This window comes from Orcinus orca, chromosome 8, assembly GCF_937001465.1.
Source record: "Orcinus orca chromosome 8, mOrcOrc1.1, whole genome shotgun sequence".
Taxonomy (NCBI): domain Eukaryota; kingdom Metazoa; phylum Chordata; class Mammalia; order Artiodactyla; family Delphinidae; genus Orcinus; species Orcinus orca.
In genome coordinates this window covers 93,888,250-93,910,068 of record NC_064566.1, presented here as the reverse complement: position 1 = coordinate 93,910,068, position 21,819 = coordinate 93,888,250, and the positions used below count along the sequence as shown (strand labels likewise).

Here is a 21,819-nt window from a genome sequence, read left to right as displayed (position 1 = left end):
ATCATATATTTCATCTTATCAGATGCAATGCTAATGTACACCTCGGCTATTTCCCTGGGAAAGGAAATTTTTGCTACAGAATCAACTACAGCATAGTATTGTCTTTGTAAATTAAAGAAAAAAAATTTTAGACCAGCTTCTCAAAGACAGGGAGTTCATTTCACTGAAGCTCGTTCATGTACACAATGTAGGAGGTGTTTATGGTTTGTTGGTTTATATAACTTGAAGTTAAGCGGTCTGCTCTGTTTTGTTTTAGATCTTTTCTTTATCCCACTACTTTTGATGTACTTTGCGCAGCTTTGCTGTACTGTCTTCTATGGAAACTTTGCTAACCTCTTTCCATTATTTTGGTGTGGTAAGTGAATATTATTCTAGTTCTTTCCCCAATTCATACCTCAAACCCCATCCCGGAGGAGATGTAATTCATGATCTCCTCTTGGGTCTGTCACATACTTGGAACAGCTGGTCCCGTGACTGCATCTTTGCTGCTGTGAAACCCCAGCTTTAGCGGTATGCATGTTCAATTTTTTTCCCCCCAAGTCGACAGGGTTGGTTTGCAAACGGGCCCCCTTACACAGAGGGCAAGGAGAGAATGAAGAAAGAGGCCAACCTCTCCAAATTGGTAGGTGGCAGGTTTAATAAGCAAGGCAAGGAGAGAATGAAGAAAGAGGCCAACCTCTCCAAATTGGTAGGTGGCAGGTTTAATAAGCAAGTATTTACAATGCTTGTCTTGGGCGGAGGCAAGATGAATAAGTCTCCATGCCCCCGCACTAGAATCTTAAAAGTTTATATAGAGGTCTTAACTGGGTTCAGTCACATATTCAGTCCAGATGGGTTCCACAACACCCTACACTCTCAAGGCTGCATCCTTGGAACAGCTCCTACTGAGGGAAAGGTAGGCAGAGTGTACCTTCCAAAGACAGGGAAGGGAGTGAGGAACCTCCAATTGCCCTGGTCCACCTGAAGGGTCAGCCAGCAGTCACATCCTTTTGATGACCTCCTCCAACATACAGGGTACTACATAAACACGTGGTAGCTGAAAATAATTCAGCCCATGAGACTACAATCAACAACCCTTGGGGTCTATCAACAAGGAATAGACAACAAATAAGCAGACATTGCTACTGCCACCGAACCAGATGAGCTTCTTATAACTGTGAGGGATTCTTCAGGGACTGCAGGACAAGGTTGCCAGCTGATCAGTGGGATCAGCGGTGTGGCCTATTTTTCTTTTTTTTTTTCTTTTTTTGGCAGTACACGGGCCTCTCACTGCTGTGGCCTCTCCCGTTGCGGAGCACAGGCTCCGGATGCGCAGGCTCAGCGGCCATGGCTCACGAGCCCAGCCGCTCCGTGGCATGTGGGATCTTCCCGGACCGGGGCACGAACCCGTGTCCGCTGCATCAACAGGCGGACTCTCAACCACTGCGCCACAGGGAAGCCCTGTGCCTGGTGGCCTATTTAAGTCATTGCATATGAAGCTGGGTTTGTATCTTTGAGAGCTCTTGTTCAATAAAATTGATGAATGGAAATGGGGAGACATTTTATTTCCTCCTCCTGTGAAATTCTCCCTCCCTGAGATATTTCTCATACACTCTTCTTTCCCTGAAGTGTGTGTTCTTTATAGAAATAAAACTGACTCTGATTCTGGATTCTACAGGTCGAAGAGTAGTTCAGACTTTAACCCTCCCCACTGGCTTCCCTGAAAGCACCTCTTCTCACAAAGACCTTGGTGCTTGGATGAAAAGCTTGATTCCTGCCCCCACCCCCACCCGGTCTTTACTGAACTCCTTTTAGCCGGGTCTCTATTGGTAGAGAATTTCTTCCTGATGAGTTTCTCTTTAATAAAAAAATTTATCACCTTTATTGAGATATAATTCACATATCATAAAATTAACCTATTTAAAGTGTACAAGGTAAGGGTTTTAGGATATTCCCAGACTTGTGCAATCATCACCACAATCTAAGTTTTGAATATTTTTATTACCCGAAAGGGAAATGCTGTATCCATTAGTAATCATACCCATTCCTCCCTATAGCCCAATGCTGCCAGCCCTAGCCAACCACTAATCTAATTTCTGTTTCTATGGATTTGCATGTTCAGGACATTTAATATATATGGAATCAAACAATATGTGACTTTTGTATCTTCTTTCACTTAGCAAAATGTTTTTTTTTTTTTTAACATCTTTATTGGGGTATAATTGCTTTACAATGGTGTGTTAGTTTCTGCTTTATAACAAAGTGAATCAGTTATACATATACATATTAGCAAAATGTTTTTAAGGTTCATCTGTTGTAGCATGTATCAGGACTTCATTTATTTTTATTGCTGCATAATAATCCATTATATGGATATACCATATTTTGCTTATCCATTCATCAGTTAATACACATTGGGTTGTTTTTGCTTTTGTGCTATTACGAATAACGCTGCTATGAACATTCGTGTACAAATTTTTGTATGAACATGTTTTCATTCTTCTTGGCTATACGTAGGAGTTGGAATTGGTCATATGGTAACTCTGTGTTTGACTTTTTGAGGAACTGCCAAACTATTTTTCCAAAATGACTGTTCTATTTTGTATTCCCACCAGCAATGTATGAAAGTTCTGATTTCTCCACATCCTCACCAACTCTTTTTATTGTCTGTCTTTTTTATTTTAGCCATCCTAGTGGCCATTAAGTAGTATCTTACTGTGGTTTTGATTTGCATTTCCCTAAGGACTAGTAGTGTTGAGTATATTTTTATGTGCTAATTGATCGTTTGTAGATCTTCTTTGAAAAAATACCTATTCGAATCTTTTGTCTACTTTTAAACTGGATTATTTGTCTTTTGCATATTAAGTTGTAAGAATTCTTTATATATTCTGGATATAAGTCTTTATCAGATATATGATTTGCAAATATTTTCTCTCATTCGATAAGTAATCTTTTCACTTTCTTGATGGTATTGTTTACAGCACAAATTTATTTATTATTATTTACATTTTTATTTTGAAGCAGTCCAATTTATCATTTATTTGTCTGCTGTGCTTTTGGTGTCATAGCTAAGAAACCATTGGCAACCCAAAGTCATGAAAATTTACTCCTACATTTTCTTCTAAGAGTTTTATAACTCTTACTTTTAAGTCTATGATCTATTTTGAGTTAACTTTTTGTGTATGGTGTGACGTAGAAGCCCAACTGTATTCTTTTGCATTGATATATATGATTTTATGCCAGTACCACACTGTCTTGATTTCTGTAGCTTTGTAGTAAGTTTTGAAACAGGGAAGTGTGAGTCCTATAACTTTGCTTTTTTTTAGGATTGTTTTGACTATCCTAGGACCCTTACATTTTCATGTGAATTTTAGGATCAACTTGTCAATTTCTGCAAAAGAAGTCAAGTAGGATTTTGACAGGAATTGCATTGAATCTGCAGATCAATTGCAGGAGTATTGTCATCTTAACAATATTATGTCTTTCAATCTATGGACATCTTTCCACTCATTTAGGTCTTCTTTCAACAATGTTTTGTTGTTTTCAGTGTACAAGTCTTGCATTTCTTTTGTTAAATGTATGTCTAAGTATTTTATTCCTTTGGATGTTATTATAAGTGGAATTGTTTTCTTAATTTCATTTTCAGAATTTTCATTGCTGGTGTATGGAAATATAATTGATTTTTGTATATTTCTCTTGCAGCTTGCAACCTTGCTGAACTCACTTATTAGTTCAAATGGTTTTTTAGTGGATTCCTTAGGATTTTCTATATACAAGATCATGTCATCTGCAAACTGAGATAGTTTTACTTCTTCCTTTCCAATTTGGATGCCTTTTATTTCTTTTTTCTTGCCTAATTGCCCTTTCTGGAACCTCTGGTACAATGTTCAAAGAGGTGGAAAGAGTGGACAGGGGAGTTTTTAAAAGGCTTTATTTTCCCTGGAGACCTGGTTAGAGTCTAACAAATAACGACAGTGAAGAAGTAGAATCAATGGCTTCCCACTTGTCCTGGGGACAGAACGAGATTAAACTACCCCTTTGGAGAAACTATTTTTAGCTCTTATGCAGTCTTGGGGTCATGATTTAATAGTAGTTAGGACTCTTTCATCTTTCCTTTCTCTCAAATCGAAGTCCAAATGGGATCTTTGCCAACTACCCCTTCTTGTACCCTTCTTCCAGCCTTCTGTTTCCTTGCAGGGGCAGAGTCCTATGTGCTCAGTTTTCTGGAGGGTGCTTGATTGCCCAGCAAACCCTTCACTTTTCTTTTGGCTTTTTAAGAAGTGCCATGGGCTCCCCACATTTCTGCAAGATAAACTGCTCAGAACAAAGTTAGATTTTGGATGACAGCCCTAGAGCACCAGTCATGTCTGCCTGAACTCTCAGAAGAGAGAGAGTATTCACTTTCGGATAAAACTTTCCTATTTTTCTCTTGCTTTACTTTTGCAAGTATATGCTGAGTGCTACAAGGTACCAGCACTGCATTAGTTTCTGTACATGTTGAAATAAAGTGATGAAGAAATGCTCTGAACATACAGAAGTCCTTGGCCTCAAGGAAATCACAATTTAACGGGGAGGCATTAATTTATTTAAGAAATATCTACTGAGTATTTATTGTGTCCCAGGCACAGAGTGAAGACCTGGATAGTAGCTAACAAAACAGATATGTTCCTGCCTATCTGGAGATTGCTATTTAGTTAGAGAGCCATTCATGTAAAGTGGGTAGACTGTTAAAAATAAGTTAGGCTGTTAAAAATGCTACAATAGATTAATAATAATAATAGTCTTAGCAATCATTCGTAGAGCACCAATTATCACTACTGTATTTTAAATGTAGCAAGTTATTCAATACTCCTGTGAAATAGGTGTTGTTATTATACCTATTTTACAGTTGAAGAACTGAGGCCCAGAGAGGTTAAGTAGTTTTCTTAAGATCACACAACGAATATGTTGTGGAGTCAGGATGTGAACTCATGCTTGGGAGCCCCAGGGGGGAAAAAAAGCTGTGACTAATTTTTACAGAGATTGTAAAACTCCTGCGCTGAGCTGTGCTTTAAAGAAGTAGTAGAATTTCAAATAACAGATGGGTGAGCTTCAAGGGTATTCCAAACACAAGGAGAAGCAGGAGCAAAAGTTAAGGAGAAAGTGCAGAATGTACTTTGACAGGAAAGGAGCCCACAGCACTCCTGGGTGGAGAAGGGCTGGGTGGGAAGATACATGAAACTTGAGAAGCTGAAAAAGAAGTTGCAGCCAGGTTGCAAGAGTTTGAATTGGACTTAACTAAACAATGAATCCATAAATACTTGATGCTTGGAAGTCACAGGAAAAAAATCTCTAGAGAAATTGAAGTTGTTATTAAAATTGGTATGAAATGTAAGGATGGAGGATTTGATTCCTACTTTGGTTTCCACATCCAGCTTTTAGTGGAATGTGGCTCAACTCAGAGCTTAGAGTCGTGGTAGGGTCGGAGGTTAAACCCTATTATCCTACTTCATCATATCTTGCCCCTATTTTTAACTTAGAATTTAACTCAATGTTATTATCTTAATTAAGAATAAAAAGAAATTAGGGTGTTTTAATTTTATTTTGAAAAATAGACTTAAAAACCACATACAAGTGTTTAGTTTCTTAAAGGCAGAATATTGCATAAAATAAAGACATTATTATAAGTATAATCAGTAATTTTTACATATATGGTTTTAAATGAATTTTAGAAGGAAAAAATGCCACCAGGATTGAATTTTTCTTTCTCATAGAGCTCCTATAGTGTTTTCACAGAGCACTTGCATTCTGCAGAAAGTTTGGAAATGCACACAATTTCTCAGACTGTTGCATAGCAATGATAAAAATATTGTAGTATTTTTCTTACATATATATTTTGAATAAATTTTAGGAGAAAAAAATCATTGGCATTTTTTTTTTAAACAGACCATAGACACTGGAATACTCTAAAGTTTGGGAAGACAACTCACTTTGGAGATTCAAAGGCCTGGATTTGCTTCCAGATTCACCATGTCCTGGCTGTGTGAGCCAATCATCAGATTGGTCAAGTAAACTGACCATCTATAAAGTGGAATAATAACTACTTTATGAAGCTGTGAGAGTGCTTTCATTGGACATATAGAATTGCACCATAAACACAAATATGTCCAACCTCTAATCACTGAACTGTACATGCTTAGTCAACCAACCAAAACATTTAAAACTATAATTTTCTCTTTTTAACTCTGAAGTTAATCCATTTTTGCAGCCCTAATTCTATTCTCAATCTTCCTAATCTTTTGAAAGTGATTTGGAAAGCAGCATGTTGTTGTCTATATGCTTTTAGCACTGAGAGGGAGAAAATTAATACTTGAGTGCATGCTATGTACCAGACTCTAATCCAGGTTCCTCTACATATTTATGATAGTTGATTCTTCTAAAAACCGCACGAAGTAGGAGTGATTTTCCAGAAAAGGAAACCGAGGCTCAGAGATGAACCTGGAAGTGGAAAAGCCCACTGGAAAGCTTAGGTCTAACTCTCTAAGCGAGGTCTAACCCTCACTCTTTTTACTCATTATTCCAGGCTGCCCTTTAAACATGCCAAAAGAATAAAATTATTTTAAAAATAAGAACAAACAGAAATAATTTCACCCTAAAGAAGTCTTTTAAAATGCCACGAGGACTCTAGGGATAACCGGAGACATCCCTGGGTGGCACAAAGCCACAGTTGTGGACTGTTATCCCAGCCCAAAGCGCCACTGTAACTTTAGCCCACTGTACTTTCTATTTGGCCATAGAGACATCCAGCTTCCTGGAGCCGGCTTGCATTTGGATTCCAGCTTCCTGGCTCCTGCTGTGGGATTGTGGTTTTCAACTGCCTGTAGTTTAAACAGAGAGGACTAGAAAGCCTAAGTGGAATGGAAAAGGAAGTCCAGCTAGGAATCATGTAGTTTAGAACTTTGACCAGCAGCTGTCGCTGCAGACAAGGGAGAGGGCTACTTTCGGCCTTAGAGGCAGATGATGGATTTTCTAGTTTAACTGAGGAAAATTGTGGTGGGAATGAAGCAAACAAAGGTAAATTAGCTATCTACAGAAGTCAATCCCAATAGTATAAATTTTTCTTAACCAATAGCTGGAAAGGCTGGTAGAAAAATTAAGCAAACCCCAATTATAATGAAAGGAAGCTGCCGTAAAAACAGTGTAAAAACAGTGTTTCTGTAGTGTCTACCAAAACAATGCAGGGCTGTTTGAAGGTAAGCACTAAAAACTGAGAGGCAATTCCCAAGGCAGGTGTAGCAGAGATGATGGCTTTGTAGTCAGGAGAGATGTGAAGATAAAGTGAAAAGAGGAAAGCTGCAGTTCTGTCGGTTTAGACCCAGGGAAATAAAGAACTTCTGTCTAACGTAGACCTTTGAAGCGTGCCTTTATTTTCTGTGAAATGAGGTGAATTCCTAGAATTGAGATACACTTCTATATTCAAGGGAAAGAAAAGGATCCAAATATGCCAAAATCTTAATATTTGTTGAGTATCACACTTTTCATTTAAGAGAAAGAAAGAAATTGTTAAACATATATATATATATATATAGTTTTTTTTTTTTTTTTTTTGGTCGAGCTGTGCAGCATGCAGGATCTTAGTTCCCCAACCAGGGATCGAACCTGTGTCCCCTGCATTGGTGCAGAGTCTTAACCACTGGACCTCCAGGGAAGCCCCAAACATATTTTTTTAATTAGTGTAAATATTTGGGAGTTGATCACAGAGTAACTAAGTGTGACTTACCTTAAGGATCATATCCTTTTGTGAAAAAAGTTGTTCTGAATGAGCTCTTTTTCTTTACTAAATGTATTTTCCCACTGATTTTCCTTATAAAACCACAGGTGTATTTACCTGAGGAAAACATTGATCCCAAATGATAATATAGTCACATCTAAGAATGCAGAAAACCTTAAAACAAATCATACTTAAAGGTCTTTTGGATGATCTAAAGGGTAATTATTTAATAATAATCTAAAAATGCTTAAACCGTATCCTAGGACATATGCAAAGTAGTAAGGGTAATTTTTATGTTTCATTTAGTAGCTTGAATGGTTGCATTAAAAAGAAAAATGTAGGCAAGCAGGACAGAAAATCCTTGACCGAAAGCTGCTCTCAAGCCCCCTCCCCAAGATATTTTACAGCAGGAGACTATGTACTTACTTCGCTCAGACCTGTTTCTGGGCACACAGAGGATGCACTTGGTCATGACTAGGTTGGTCTGGGATAGGAAAGGAAAGGCAAGAGCTGAGGTGGTAACTCAGAGCACTGCCCCAACAGAGAGAAGATGCACCTTCAGCTCACCCAGAGAACCAGGGCACACTGAGTGTCCTGACAATGTGTATCCAACAGTGACCTGATTTCTGTGTGACGGCAGAATTTATAACTGGTTAATAATGGCCTTGTTTGGGAATATGTGGCATGTAAACATTATATGATGTTGCCTTTTGTCATACAGAGTTTCTGAATAATGCTTCTGTGTCACTGAATGCTCATATAATGCTAGCTTCTTTCAGAGCAGTAATGAGCTGGGACAATGTAGAGTGAGGCGTTAGACTTTCTTCAAGGTTCCGATGCCTCTGAGAATCTATGGAGTTATGTGGTGAGGCTGCAGTTTCCTTTCGGGTTGTTGGTAAACTGCTCTGCAGACTTTAAAAGAGTTAATGTATTCCCTCCCACTGCTTATATCACTCCCCACTCAGACCTTAGGTCCTCAGAGGTTTTGCATCACTTCCAGAAGTTCTTAAGGGCCTATCCTATCCATCAAGAATGCCTTGGTTTGCCCTTTTCAAATTTTAGAAACAAAACGCAATGACATTATGGAGGAAAATGTCTCATTTTCATCTTTGAATCTATCTTTTGCTTTTTTAGAAAAGAGCAAATTGTTATGGTGGTGGATTGGAAGCTGGGTGGTGGCTAGCTCTGTCTCCACCCTGGACTGCAGGACTCCGAGAATCCAGCCCTCAAGCTACCCCTCTGAGTCTGCAGCAGGGCAGGAACACACCTTCCCGTCTGTTTTCTAAGGGCAGCAAAACTCCTGCACAATAAGTAGTGAGCCTCTTTCTGGAGCTACTTGCAAGTAAAGCCATCACTTCAATCAGTTTTGCTATCTGTTGTTCTTTATTGATATGCTTCGGTGCCTGCTCTGCCCTGTTCTCCAGAACTCTCCAAGTCTTCTTCTTCCCTGGGTCTAAACTGAGTTTTGGGGGGAACTACTTTTCCTACTAGCTACTACTCTGACAGGGTTTATAATCCAGTGGGGGAGGATCTCAGCTTCCAGAGGTAGGCTTCCTGGGTTTGAATGCTAATTCTAGGATTCACTTTCTAGCCCTATGACCATGGTCAACTCCTTTAATCCCTCTGTGCCTCATTTTCCTTATCTGCAAAATGGGGATAATAATATATTCTGTCTCACAGGGTTGTTCAAGATTAAGTAAGTTCATTTATATAAACTGCTTAGCATAGTGCCTGGCAGACTGTTGTTATTGTGAGTTCCTCCCAAACTTAACTCGGTTCTTGGTATTCGACAAATAATTATTAAATACATACATCTAAACTGTTTTCCTTTTTCCCTGATGATCTTCGTTCATCAATCCCCTCCCTAATTTTCTATATTATTCTCACCAAAGAGGACTCTTCAGAGAAATCTCCAGCAAGTCTTTGTCCAAGTCTCAATAGGACACAGCATCTACTGGCCTCTATCCATACAGGCACAGAGCATAAATCACATAATACACAGCATACACATTCTGGCCATTACTAGGGACAAGAGTGATCTGCCTGCCTCTTCTTCTGGGAAGTTAGACCAACGCTCCATTTTCTAGTTTCTCCCCAGAGGCTTCTTTGTTTTTGACACCCTCCAGAGAGCAGCAGAAGTTGCTGTACCTGATGTTCAAATGATCTCCATGGGTGGAGGAGAGGCTGTAAAGTTGTTACGAGAATGGTTTCAGTGCTGCTCTTGCAGCCCTCGGAGCAAAAGAGTTTTCCCCCTTGCCTTACTGCTCATAAGTTTTCTGTTGAGACCCCCATCCTCCTCCTTTCCTTAAGGAGATAGTATAACTGGGACCCTGGGGCCCAGCACCAAAGTTAATATACAGTCCCTGTTCGAGGCAGGTGATTAGGGTCAAAGTGATGAGAGGCTGGCCACATGCCATCATTTATATGCAATTGAATGAGCTCAACCAATGAAACGGCTTAACCACTGCAAGAAGCTGAGGACCACTTCATCCTTATCCTTATTTGCTAGTAAAGAAGCCAATTAGTGTTAATTGTGCTGGTAATTTGGAACAGCAACCAGGGAATTGATTCAAGGCAATTGTGGAATGACCTCCCTGTCCTGTCCTAGTCCCAGCCATTATTCATAGTCAGATGGGGAATCAGAGAGCTAGTAAATATCTTTTGGTCAGAGAGAGTAAATAGGGGCTCTGCTTCTCATACATTCACAGTGCCCTGGGTGTCAGTTTTTAATATTGTACATGCAGTGACCTGACAACACAGTTCTGCCATCAGGAGAGACATAGATGTGGAGGGGTCAGGACTGGAAGGAGGAATACATTTCAGCATTGGAGTGCTCACAGCCTTCCCTCCTCCCCACTTGCCTGACCAGACCATCTCGTTATTGACAGTCCAGTAGCCTACCCCTCCCCGGCCCTACCTGAAGCTGTTAAAGCCCATCTACTTAATAAAGGGTGGGGGGGAAAGAGGGGGAAACCCGGGAGATAGTGAGGGCTCTGGAGGGTGTGGAATAGCAGATAACACAGGAGAGAAGAAAAAGGGATATGAGATTTACTACTGGAATTTGATTTGATCACCTTTAATGTCCTTGGAGAGTCGCTGGTAAGGGTGAATTTTTATTTTATTATTTACTTATTTTGCCCAACAGACGTAACGCATTTAACCATGACGTGCACCACTGCTTCATCAGGGTTCTACAAGTGACAGAAATAGGACGCAGGCACTTCTTTGACAATCATCTAGCTATAGACTTATTCAGAGACGGGGTGGGAGGAAGGAAAATGACGTCCCTGCTCTGGCCCTCACCCACCCAATGACTGGAATGCGTGTTTGGGCTGGTTTCTCCGCCCTTGAGCACGCAAATCCTAATTTCCCCATTCCTCTACATTCGGTGACAATTAGAGTGGTTGTACCGGGTGAGTTGGGTTTTTTAAGAGGAAGGAATTTTACTGAAGAATTCCCCTGCCTCGCTTCCGACTTGGTTACAGTTGCTTCGATACTGTAGCTATTTCTGCCTTTGGGGCCTCAAGGGCTAAAGTGGGACAGTGCTAATATTTCTGGTGATGAGGAAATACTTTGTTTTAAAGGAGCCTGGGTGATTGCCGAACTGGGACAGAGGTCACACTAGGGGTCACATTCGCTGTTCCGGGGGGAGCGAGGGCGGGTTTGGGTCAGGCATAAGCACCCCCCGACTCCGGCAACGCTGCGGCGGCTTGGAACCTGCTGGCACACTGGCGGTGCCCACTGTCTCCTCCCCGAAGGGGGGGCACCCGGGAGCCGACACCCGAGGAACCGTGCCCACGCGGGAAGGTCGAGCTCGCCGGTGAGGTCACGGTTGCCATGGCTCTAGGCAGTGACGCGCGTCGGCACGTGACGAGCGGTTGCCATGGCGCCAGGCCCCGGCGGCGCGGGCGCTCCGCCTCCCGGAGTGACGTCCCCTGGCTCCCCCCCACCTCTTTTCCCGCCCCTCTGCCCCCTCCCCCCCTCCCCCCCGCCGGCTACCCGCGGCCCCGGAGGTTTCACTGCACAACAAGATGGCGGCGGCGGCGGCGAGCGGAGCTGGCGGGGCTGCCGGGGCCGGAGCGGGGGGAGCCGGGCCGGCGGGCCGCCTGCTGCCTCCGCCCGCCTCGGGGCCCCCGGCTGCCCCCGCTGCTGTGCCCCCGGCGGCTGGCCCGCCGCGTCCCTCAGCCCCGGCCTCCCGCGGGCCGGTGCCTGCCCGCATCGGCTACTACGAGATCGACCGCACCATCGGCAAGGGCAACTTCGCTGTGGTCAAGCGGGCCACGCACCTCGTCACCAGGGCCAAGGTAGTGGCGCGGTGGGACCGGGCGGCGGCGGGGCTGCGCGGCCCGGGACCGTCCGAGTGCTGAGGGCGCAGGAGAGCCCCGCGACACCGAGGCTGAGGGGTCGGCGCGGGAGCGGGGCTCGGGAGAGCGTTGGGGACCGGGGAAACGGGTAGGGGGCTGTCGGGCGAGAGTGCGGAGAGGGCGAGCAGAAGGTGGGGGACACCGGGGGACCCGGGAGAGGGTAATTGCACGGCAGAGGGGACGCAGGGGGCCACTGAGCGCGGGGACCTGGGGAGCTAGGGAGCCGGGGATGGGGAGGGGGCTCCCTGGGCTGTGCGGAGGGTCGTAGAAGGGATGATTGGAAAGAAGAGGTTTGGAACTCTCCCGGAGCCAGGAGGCAGTAAGCTAAGAAGCCTCTGGAACCAGCAGTTAGGAAATCCTAAGGGAATGAGGGCAGGGGAATAGGAAATGTGGACCAGGAGGATGGGGGGAAAACGGGTGAAACCGGCAGCCCGCAGATGTGGGATTATGAGGGGAACGAGGATAGCTGGGGCACGTCCCAGGGGTATGTGGTGGGTACAGGGTACTGAGAAGTATGAGGGACCTGGTACCTTCTGACAGAGGCACCAATCAGCATTTGATCGTCCAAGACTGATACATGGTGGGAATGGGAGTCTGAGGACAGACAGGATTATTGGAGGAGGCGATGAAAAAAATGGGGAAATGTGGAGGAAAAAAAGCACTTTATTTTTCTGCAGGAAGGGGGTCAGGGAACAGAGGCCCAAGGGGGGCCCAGGTTTGTGGTGGCCCTAGGTACTCAGGGGTTAAACAGTTTGGGAGAGCTGGATTGCTGGTTATATTTAGTTGTTGGAGGGTCCAGAACTGTGGGCCTTATAGAGCCCAGAGTGGGCTGTCAGTGGTGAGGGGAAAGCCTGGTGACTGAGGAGGTGTGTGAGGAACCCAGACACTCATGGGGCCCTTTGGTTCCCAAGGGATTTGTGGAGCTGTGTTGGTGCAATTGGGCAAGGTCAGTTAGGAAGCCATATCCGTTTAATATTTTACATAGAAAATTCATTTTTGGAGGAAATATGGTTGGCTCTTTCCTGTGGTCTTCTTCATTGGGAGTATTGGAATCGAAGACCCGAGGAGGAATTGTTTGATTTTGACAGGACTCACAAGCCCATTTGTACTCCGGATTTCTTTCTTTGCTCCATCTCTCACTTGAATGAATACTTTAGATGTAGTCATTCATTATATTTAAAGCTGCAATTTGTGTTTCCCTCACCCTGACTAATGAAGAACTGTTACAGCTGCTGCTGCTTCCTACCAAAGCCGCGTCAATTCCCCTCCCCTCCTCAGCCTAGCCTCTGGTTCTTGTCACCTACCTTGTTTCTGCTCTTATGGCAGCCCCTTGCTTTCAGAAGGCAGTGACTTACCTCTGCCTTGTCTCCTGCTCACTTATGACCCGAAGTCCCTTTTTCCCTCCTTTCTGTCAGACTGTTAGGGGCCCTTCTTAGCAGGGTGGCTTTGGGGGGTGGCTGTGGAAAATTGATTGGTCAGTTTCACTTCCTCTGGGGGGGCCGCCTTCAGCCTTTCTGTCAGTGTCTATCAGAGGGCCTCAAGTCTGCAGGTCTGAGCGGAATGAGATCCCAAAGTGCCAGGTTTCCTGGTGCTCCCCTCAGCCCCCTGGCGGGGAGTAGACTGAGCCAAGACTCTGGTGCATCTCTGCACCCCTGAGTGTTTCCAGTTGTGTTTACTGTTAGCCAAGCCAAATTTATGTTTACAAACAGCTCTAGTTGTTGGAGCCTTGTTCCTTGTTTTGGTATTTCCTTTCGCCACGGCCTCCCCCTCCCACCTAAGTAATCACGTCGAGCTCCTGTGATTATTTTGCTCTGACCTCTGGGGGACAGACTCTATGAACTTAATTGGTTGCCTGGTTTATGGTATCTCTGGTTTAAAGAATTTTGTATCTTACAGCCCTTGGATACATCAAAATATTGATTAAAAAAATCTGTGACAGAGAGGGTTGAATATTTTTGTAAATGTAATTGCAAACAGTTGATTCTTGGCTTTATATATAATAGAGACATTTCTATCTTCAGTAGTCAGAAAAGCCAGTGGCTAATTATGGCTGGTCTCCCCGCTTTCTAATTTTCCAGTGTGTGTGTGTGTGTGTGTGTGTGTGTGTGTGTGTGTGTGTGTGTCTGTGTCTAAGTTTTTCTCAAAGTCTTTGGTATCCTTTAGGACTGCAGCATTTTAAACATCAGCTTGTTTATAAATGGGTGTCACTGTTTATGTTGGTTTTTTCTTTGATCATTTGTGGTGTGCAGTTATGCAATTCCTATGCATGGAAATATTCAAAATCTTGAATGAGGCTGAAATGGCTTGGGCAATGAGTTGCATGTGTGACAGGACCACACCAGCACTCATTTGTGTTTCTGTAGCGGTGTGCAATTTCCTAGTTACAGTTATAGGCACCCTGTGTTTCTCTACTTAACTTACTCTGACGACATGAGTGAAGCTTAATTCACAAGGAGCTGTCATGTGCTCTGAGTAAATGATGAACATATTTTGGCCTGCTTCATGCTTATCTGAATCCACTTTGGAAAGGTTTCTCAAATGCTGACAGCTCAGATGTGTCTAAGAACTGTTGACATACAGTATGATGGCCTATTGAGGCCATGGTTTGGTTATATAATGGCAAGGAAGGTGCCTGGGTATTGGCAGTGGCAGAAGCTGCTGTTCCGTTACTCAGGTAGATGGATTTTTCTCCCATGCACTGCAGTGTTTATCTGACTTCTTCAGTCAGGTCACTTGGAACCAAAGAGAGCTAGCTATTTTTTTTCCCCATCTCTTTTCAGAATGTATCATGTTTTTTGTTTTATTTTTTTGGAGGTATGTGATTTTTTTTCTTTCTCCTTTTTCTCCCTGTAGGCCACTGAATGGTCTAGGTCTTTCCTATAACCATATATAACCATCAGACTTAGGTAATTCAGATGATATTTGTGTTGTCTGAAAGAGGTTAGGTAATAGGTGTTTTCTGAACATCAGAGGAATACTTATGGTCACCTTTTCTTACACACATTACCTATTCCATGGACTGAGAGGCTAAAGTAAACTTTATTTATTGACTAAGCTACTGTGCTCGGTCCAATAATAAGTGGTAAAGCTGGCCCTTTCCCAAATTCTGTTAACTCTCAAACCTCCTAGATCAGGACTCTGGGATGAATAAAATTAGTAGAGAAAGGGAAATATTTTCCTGTTTGGTTGTTGGTGACTTTTGCAGCACGGCATTCATGAGCTCAGACTTAATATTGGCAGCACTGCAGTGCTTAGAGCGTCACTGCAGAACAGTTAACAGGAGAGAATATTCATCTGTGACATACTTTGGTCAGCAGCTCACCCTGGCTGTCTTTGTCCTACCTTCTTTGAGTTCCCTTTTCTGGAGGCGCCTTGGTCTGAGATTCTCTGGCCCTATTCTTTTGGTAGGACACTATAAAATATTAAAGAGATTGAAAAAAAGAAAAGATTTTCTCTTCTCAATTGCTTATTTGGTTGCCTGTACCTAATCATACTTTCACTGGTTGGATGAATGGGAACGAAGAGTAGATATATTTTGTATGCATTTAAAAAAAGAGCATACATGACTATAGAAGCCATTGGTCAAATACTTTAAAAATGTATTTTAACAAATATATTGATATATCACCTGCCTGTTTATTGGTTTGTGGTAAGAGCTTGAGCTTTGGATGAGACTGCCTGGGTTTGGATCTTCTGCTACTTCATAGCTGGGTAATTTAACCTGTCTGTGCTTGGATTTCCTCATCTATGAAATGAGATAACAATAGTACTTACCTCACAAGTTTGGGTGTTATGAAGATTATATAAGATAATATATGTGAAACTATTAGAACAGATGTACCTGGCACATAGTAGGTATATAGTAAATATTATCACCTTCTTTTTAAAAAATATTTATTCATTTATCTGGCTGTGCTGGGTCTTAGTTGCAGCACTCGGAATCTTTGTTGCTGTGTGTAAGATCTTTGTTGCGGCACGTGGGATTTTTAGTTGTGGCATGCAAACTCTTAATTGCAGCATGTGGGATCTAGTCCCCTGACCAGGGATCAAACCCGGGCCCCCTGCATTGTGAGCACGGAGGCTTAGCCACTGGACCACCAGGGAAGTCCCTATCACCATCTTCTTCATCATCATCAGATGCAATAGTAACAAAAATGAGTAAGACATAGCCCCCTTTGTTTGCTTTTCACCACTTTGGAACAGTTCGTGAATGCCATTTGTTTAGTGTAGGTAGATGTCATCCTGATGATGTGCTGCTTTCAGTTAAAAAAGTAGTTTGCTATTATTTCACGTGCCTCTTTGAGAGAGTGGATTTAATTCCTGTGGACTATGGGCTAATTTCATGCGATTGACATTTAAAAATATAGTTTTCCATTAAACTTTTAAAATAGTTATGAGACTTGTCTAATGAAAACTGTGACTAACACTGGCTTTTATTTGGGCTGCCTTGAATATTCAGGGTGTTTGTGTAGCTACACTTTGTCAGACTGGTGACAGAACAGAGTTTGAGTGCAGTCTTTTCTCCAGAGATTCCCTTAAATTTCATGGAGAATATGAAGAAATATTCCTACAAGCTTAAGGAGACACTTGCACTTGGGTGCAGGGTGTGCTACCTAGAGGGCTAAGGTCAGGATTCTTAACTTGAGATATTACACAGAAAAAACATTGTGCTCCCTGACCCCCTTCCAAATACTGACGAGCCAGGACACATCTGTGTGCTGTGTGGTTTAGTGCAAACTCATTTCCACAAGGAGAACAACTCAAAGTGGGCCAATAGTATTATTTTCACTTCTAAGGATGATGCTTGTGCTCGTTAGAAGGCTGAAAACAAGATTCATTAGTAAATAGAAAAGAGAATTATGTCAAAAAGAAATTGAAAGCAAGATTTATATTAGTTACATTTGAGGAGGATAGTTCCATCCCTAGATAATCTAGAAATGACTATTGAAAGACAACTAACTTCATTTTGAGAAAGGTTTGTTGAAACTTTGTGAAGAGCTAAGACTGATTTGGACTAGTTTTTCCAGAGTCAAAATACCAGTATTCCACTTTCAGCATCAAAACTGTTTATTTTAATATTCTGACTTTGGTGCCAGCTCCCTAGAAAGTCATAGATCTGGCTCAAGCCAGAGGTGCCCAGACTAGTTATTTCTGTGCCAGAAGTGCTGTTTTCATTTTCCAAGCATCAATCTGGCTAATGTTTTCTAGTTCCTGGCATAAAAGAGAACAAAATGGATGCTTTGGAAGGAAAAAGAAATGTGCTCTTCTTACCAGAGCCTTTGTAAGTCTAAAAAACACCTAAAACTTCTCTGCACAGAGATGGAACCTTTCCCTTGTCCATTCATTCATTCAGCGTATGTTTACTGAATGCAGATTTTGTGTCAGGTTCTACTCTGGCTCTCGAGTACCCCAAAAACAAAAGAGAAAAAAAGCTCTTGCCTTCTTGGAACTTATTTTCCGATGGGAGGAGATAGGCAAGAAACATGTAAACAAATAATTTTATATAGTGACAAATACTATGAAGAAAATAAATGGGCTAGAGAGTGTCTGGGGCAGGGTGCTGGAAGGCCTTTCCAGGGTGGTGATATTTGAGCTGACAACTGAATGATGAGAAAGAGGCAGCTTGGGAAGATTCAGAAGATGGAATATTCAGTGCAGAAGGAATGGCACGTGCAGCGGCCTTGGGGTAGAAATGAACTTGGTTTGTCCAAAGATTAGACCCAAGGTCAGGGTGCCTAGAGCTTAGTGAACAAGAGAAAGGATGGTAAGGAATGAGATCAGAAAGTTAGACAGGGGCCAGATCATATGGGTCTTATAGGCCATTTTATGGAATTGGGTGTGAAACAGGGGACTGACCTCAGAAGATATCAAAGCAGAGCACTGACATTATCTGATTTATGTTTTTAAAAACTCATGTTGGGGGACTTCCCTGGTGGCGCAGCGGTTAAGAATCTGCCTGCTAATGCAGGGGACACGGGTTCAATCCCTGGTTCAGGAAGATCCCACGTGCCGTGGAGCAACTAAGCCCGTGCGCCACTACTGAGCCTGCGCTCTAGAGCCCACGTGCCACAACTACTGAGCCCACGTGCCACAACTGCCGAAGCCTGTGTGCCTAGAGCCTGTGCTTCGTAACAAAGAGAAGCCCCTGCTTGCCGCAACTAGAGAAAGCCAGTGGACAGCAACAAAGACCCAACACAGAATGAATGAATGAATGAATAAATAAGTAAGTTTATTAAAAAAAAAGATCTTAGAGATGTTCTATTCCAACTCTTTCTTTTCTAGAGTCTAGAAAGATGGACTTAACGGAATTTAGAATCTCAGGCTTTTAGGAGCCATCAAAGTAGTTTAGATCAATTATCTGTTAGACTCACAGCTCTCTCCTATACCTCTCCCACCCCCCATTTGCCCAGAATCCTATAGCTAGTTAGTGGGGGAGGTAGAAATAGAATCCAGGTATCCTACTCCTAGTTAACTCTACCGTGACTCCTCCAATCATAGAAAACATTGCCCTTGCCCTCTGAATACTTACTCTTTCATTAGAGAAACAAGATACACCTACTAATTAAAGTCTAAGATTATTTATCCTCTCTATTAAACTCCAAAGATGAGAAGTCATGATGAGAGGAAAATTTTCCAAATAGGGGATATACCAACACTGTATTTAACCTGTCCTTTGGCATTGTTTCACTCTATCACCTCTGTCACTTACCTGCAGTCCTCCATAGGTACACTGCTTTGCCTTTCAATCTCCTACTCAAATGCCCCTTGGTGCTCCCTTGACATGACTGAGGTGTCAAAAAAGCCTTTCAAAATGCTAAGGAAGTAAAAAGAGAAAGAAACACAGAAAAAGCAATGACCATAAACACAGTCTGCCTTATATAGTTTGCTCTTGCCACTATATCTAGCTCACACTCAGGGAACATGAGTAATTATACTTTTGCTGTGTTGGGTTGGTCTGGTCTGTCTTTGAAGGTACATTTCTTAGATGGACTCCTTATTTACCAGAACACTACCAGTTTCCAGGGAATAGTGCCATCTTATAACTCATTAAGAGAACTGGTCACCAAGATACATACCTTGATGATGCAGGTGAGGGCCAAGAGAACCATTTATCTAGGGCTCCTCTTATGTGGTTCTAGTTTCTCATCTAAGAGCTTGGCCTGTTCCCCAGGTGAATGACCTCACCCATCAGGTGAGTCCCTACCTCCTTTATAATAGGTCCCTATTATAGCTTGGTCCCTTCTGGCATAATAGTATACTCATGCTGTCTTGTGGATGACTGATAACATCCAGAGGATGAAAATTGTGTACATTCTCATGGACTTTTGTCCATGGGAATGTGTATAATGACCTTGGCAATGTCTTTGAGAAGCCCTCAACAGTCTTGGATGAATTAGCTTGAGAGGGTTTCTTTTGGATCTGTTCAGAGTAAAATTCCATCAGCTAAGGACAAAACTGTTGGATGAGCCGTAGAGAAGTTATGTTAGAACATATGTCTGTTCAGGAGGTGTGTGATCCACTGTAGACCAGGAGTCCCTGGCCACATTAATAAGTATTTCTTCTCAGAATTTAGCTTGTCAGAGAGTTAGGAATCAGATTGTAAATACTCAGTCTCATTTCCCAGAAACTGAAAAGGAAGGAGATGCAAACCCATCACCTGTTTAAGCTCCTCTGTGTAGGCTGGGCTCACTCATTTGGGTACTTTTGGCCAGTTATCTTAAACTATATTTAGGTATTGATTAGGAATTTCTGAGAAATCTTCAAATTTCTACCTAGTTTCAGCTCCAGTCCATGCTTACTAGCAGTAGGCTTTGCTTCTCTTTGCTCCCTCCAGAAGAATTGAATGTGAAATTTTAGGTTAACCAACCACATTTCTTGAGACTGAATTTTTTGGAGAAGAAATTTTTCATTCATTCATTCCAGCCAGCCAGCCAATAAGCTTTTGAAAAATTGTTTATCAAAAACTAGGAATGAATGATATATGGCACAAAATTCAAAACGTGCAAACTCGTATATAGTGAAATTGTCTGCCTGCCACCCCAGTGCCTGAGACACAGTTTTTTAGTCTTGTTTCCCCAGTATTTATTAAGGGCGTCTCTGGATCAGTCCAAATGCTAGGTGCTGTTTGTTTTCTGGCAGTGTTTTGACATGCTTGAAATTTCTAAAAATCATTTTACTTAAAAAGAAAAAGAAGAAATTACCTAACTTTTAAAGCTGGTTAGGAGGCACAGGGTGATAATTTAATGTCAGCTCCATGTGGGCAGGGATTTTAAGCTATTGTTTGCTGCTGTATTCCCAGTGCCTACTACAATGCCTGTAAATACTCATTTAGTGAATGAATGTAAGGATTAAAAAAAAAAAAAAGGGTGCTTCCTTGGTGGCGCAGTGGTTAAGAATCTGCCTGCCAACGCAGGGCACACGGGTTTGAGCCCTGGTCTGGGAAGATTCCACATGCCGCGGAGCAGCTAAGCCCGTGTGCCACAACTACTGAGCCTGTGCTCTAGAGCCTGTGAGCCACAACTACTGAGCCCACGTGCCACAACTACTGAAGCCCGCGTGTCTAGAGCCCGTGCTCCCCAACAAGTGAAGCCAGCGCAATGAGAAGCCCGTGCACCGCAATGGAGAGTAGCCCGCGTTCGCTGCAACTAGAGGAAGCCCGCGCCCAGCAACGAAGACCCAACGCAGCCAAAAATAAATAAATAAAATAAATAAATTTATTTTAAAAAATGGGAGCTGAGTTTGCTTTTTATACTCAATGCATCTTAGAATTTTATTATTGAAATTTTCTATCTCCAGTTAAGATGTTAAAGAAAAATAATATTCTACCTTTTTCTCACAAATCTCTAGGTAAGGAGATTTCACAGCCTTTCTGGGCAAGTTACTTTTGGCATATCTCAAACTTTCATTATTAAGAAGTTCAGTATAATTTAAAGTAAATCCTGCAATTTAAATTCAAATCCCTTATTTTAAGGAGAAGGTTCTTACACATACAGGTTCCCATTGGGTTACTTCCTTGAGAAGGTCCCATGGGTACAGTCAGTATGGTCAGCCAGTGCCTTGTTTTCCCTCTTCTGCCTAGGAGACCCACTAAGCTGTCTTGGGCTGCTGGCACTTCCTGAAGTAACTTCACACTCTTTGTTGGAGTTACCACTTGTTCTTTTCTTTATACTAAGTGATCTGATTAAAACGACTACTGTTTTTCTGTCACTGGTCCTTAATTTCAATGGGTTACTTTTATTGGTCCTTACCTTAAATGGATTCATTCAAATAGTATTTTTTCTGTCATCTGTAGGCAAAAAGTAGCGGCTACTGATACTAGAAGACAAGAGGATAAGTGTTATTCTTGTCAGGGTGGGCAAAGGGTTAAGTTAAAGGAGCAATTGAATGCTCGCAGCCGGGACCTGATAGAGGAGGAATACAAGAAGTCTTGAGCATAAATTCTCTTCAACCCAGTTGCTTATTATTACTGGCTCACTTCTACCACCTTGCCCTATTTTTTTCTGATTATAATTGGGAAAACTCAGAAAATTATAAAGAAGCAGAAGGAAAAAAATCACCCATAATCCTGCCCCCCAGAGGCAACAGTTATTAATATTGTAAAATACATAATTGAGATCATATTGATATACTATTTTATTTCTTCCCCCCTTATCATTATAAGCATTTTCTCATCATTTTAAACTATTTGTAAACATCAATTTTAATGGATGTGTACTTTGCTGTTGT

At 42.3% G+C, this 21,819-nt stretch overlaps 1 protein-coding gene across 6 annotated transcripts in view; it reads left to right on the top strand.

Annotated features, from left to right (window-relative positions):
* Positions 1-11,724: 11,724 nt before the first annotated feature.
* Positions 11,725-21,819, top strand: part of SIK3 (SIK family kinase 3) — a 247,015-nt gene continuing 236,920 nt past the window's right edge. For 2 of the 6 annotated variants that reach the window (XR_007479035.1, XR_007479036.1), the window contains exon 1: positions 11,725-12,033. Coding sequence is in view for 4 of the 6 variants with exons in the window: in XM_033434545.2 (XP_033290436.1) it covers positions 11,761-12,033 (273 nt within the window). In the remaining 2 variants the exon portion in view is untranslated. The remainder of the gene's footprint in view (positions 12,034-21,819) is intronic. The other 4 variants (XM_033434545.2, XM_004273364.3, XM_033434547.2 and 1 more) reach the window with 2 other exon arrangements.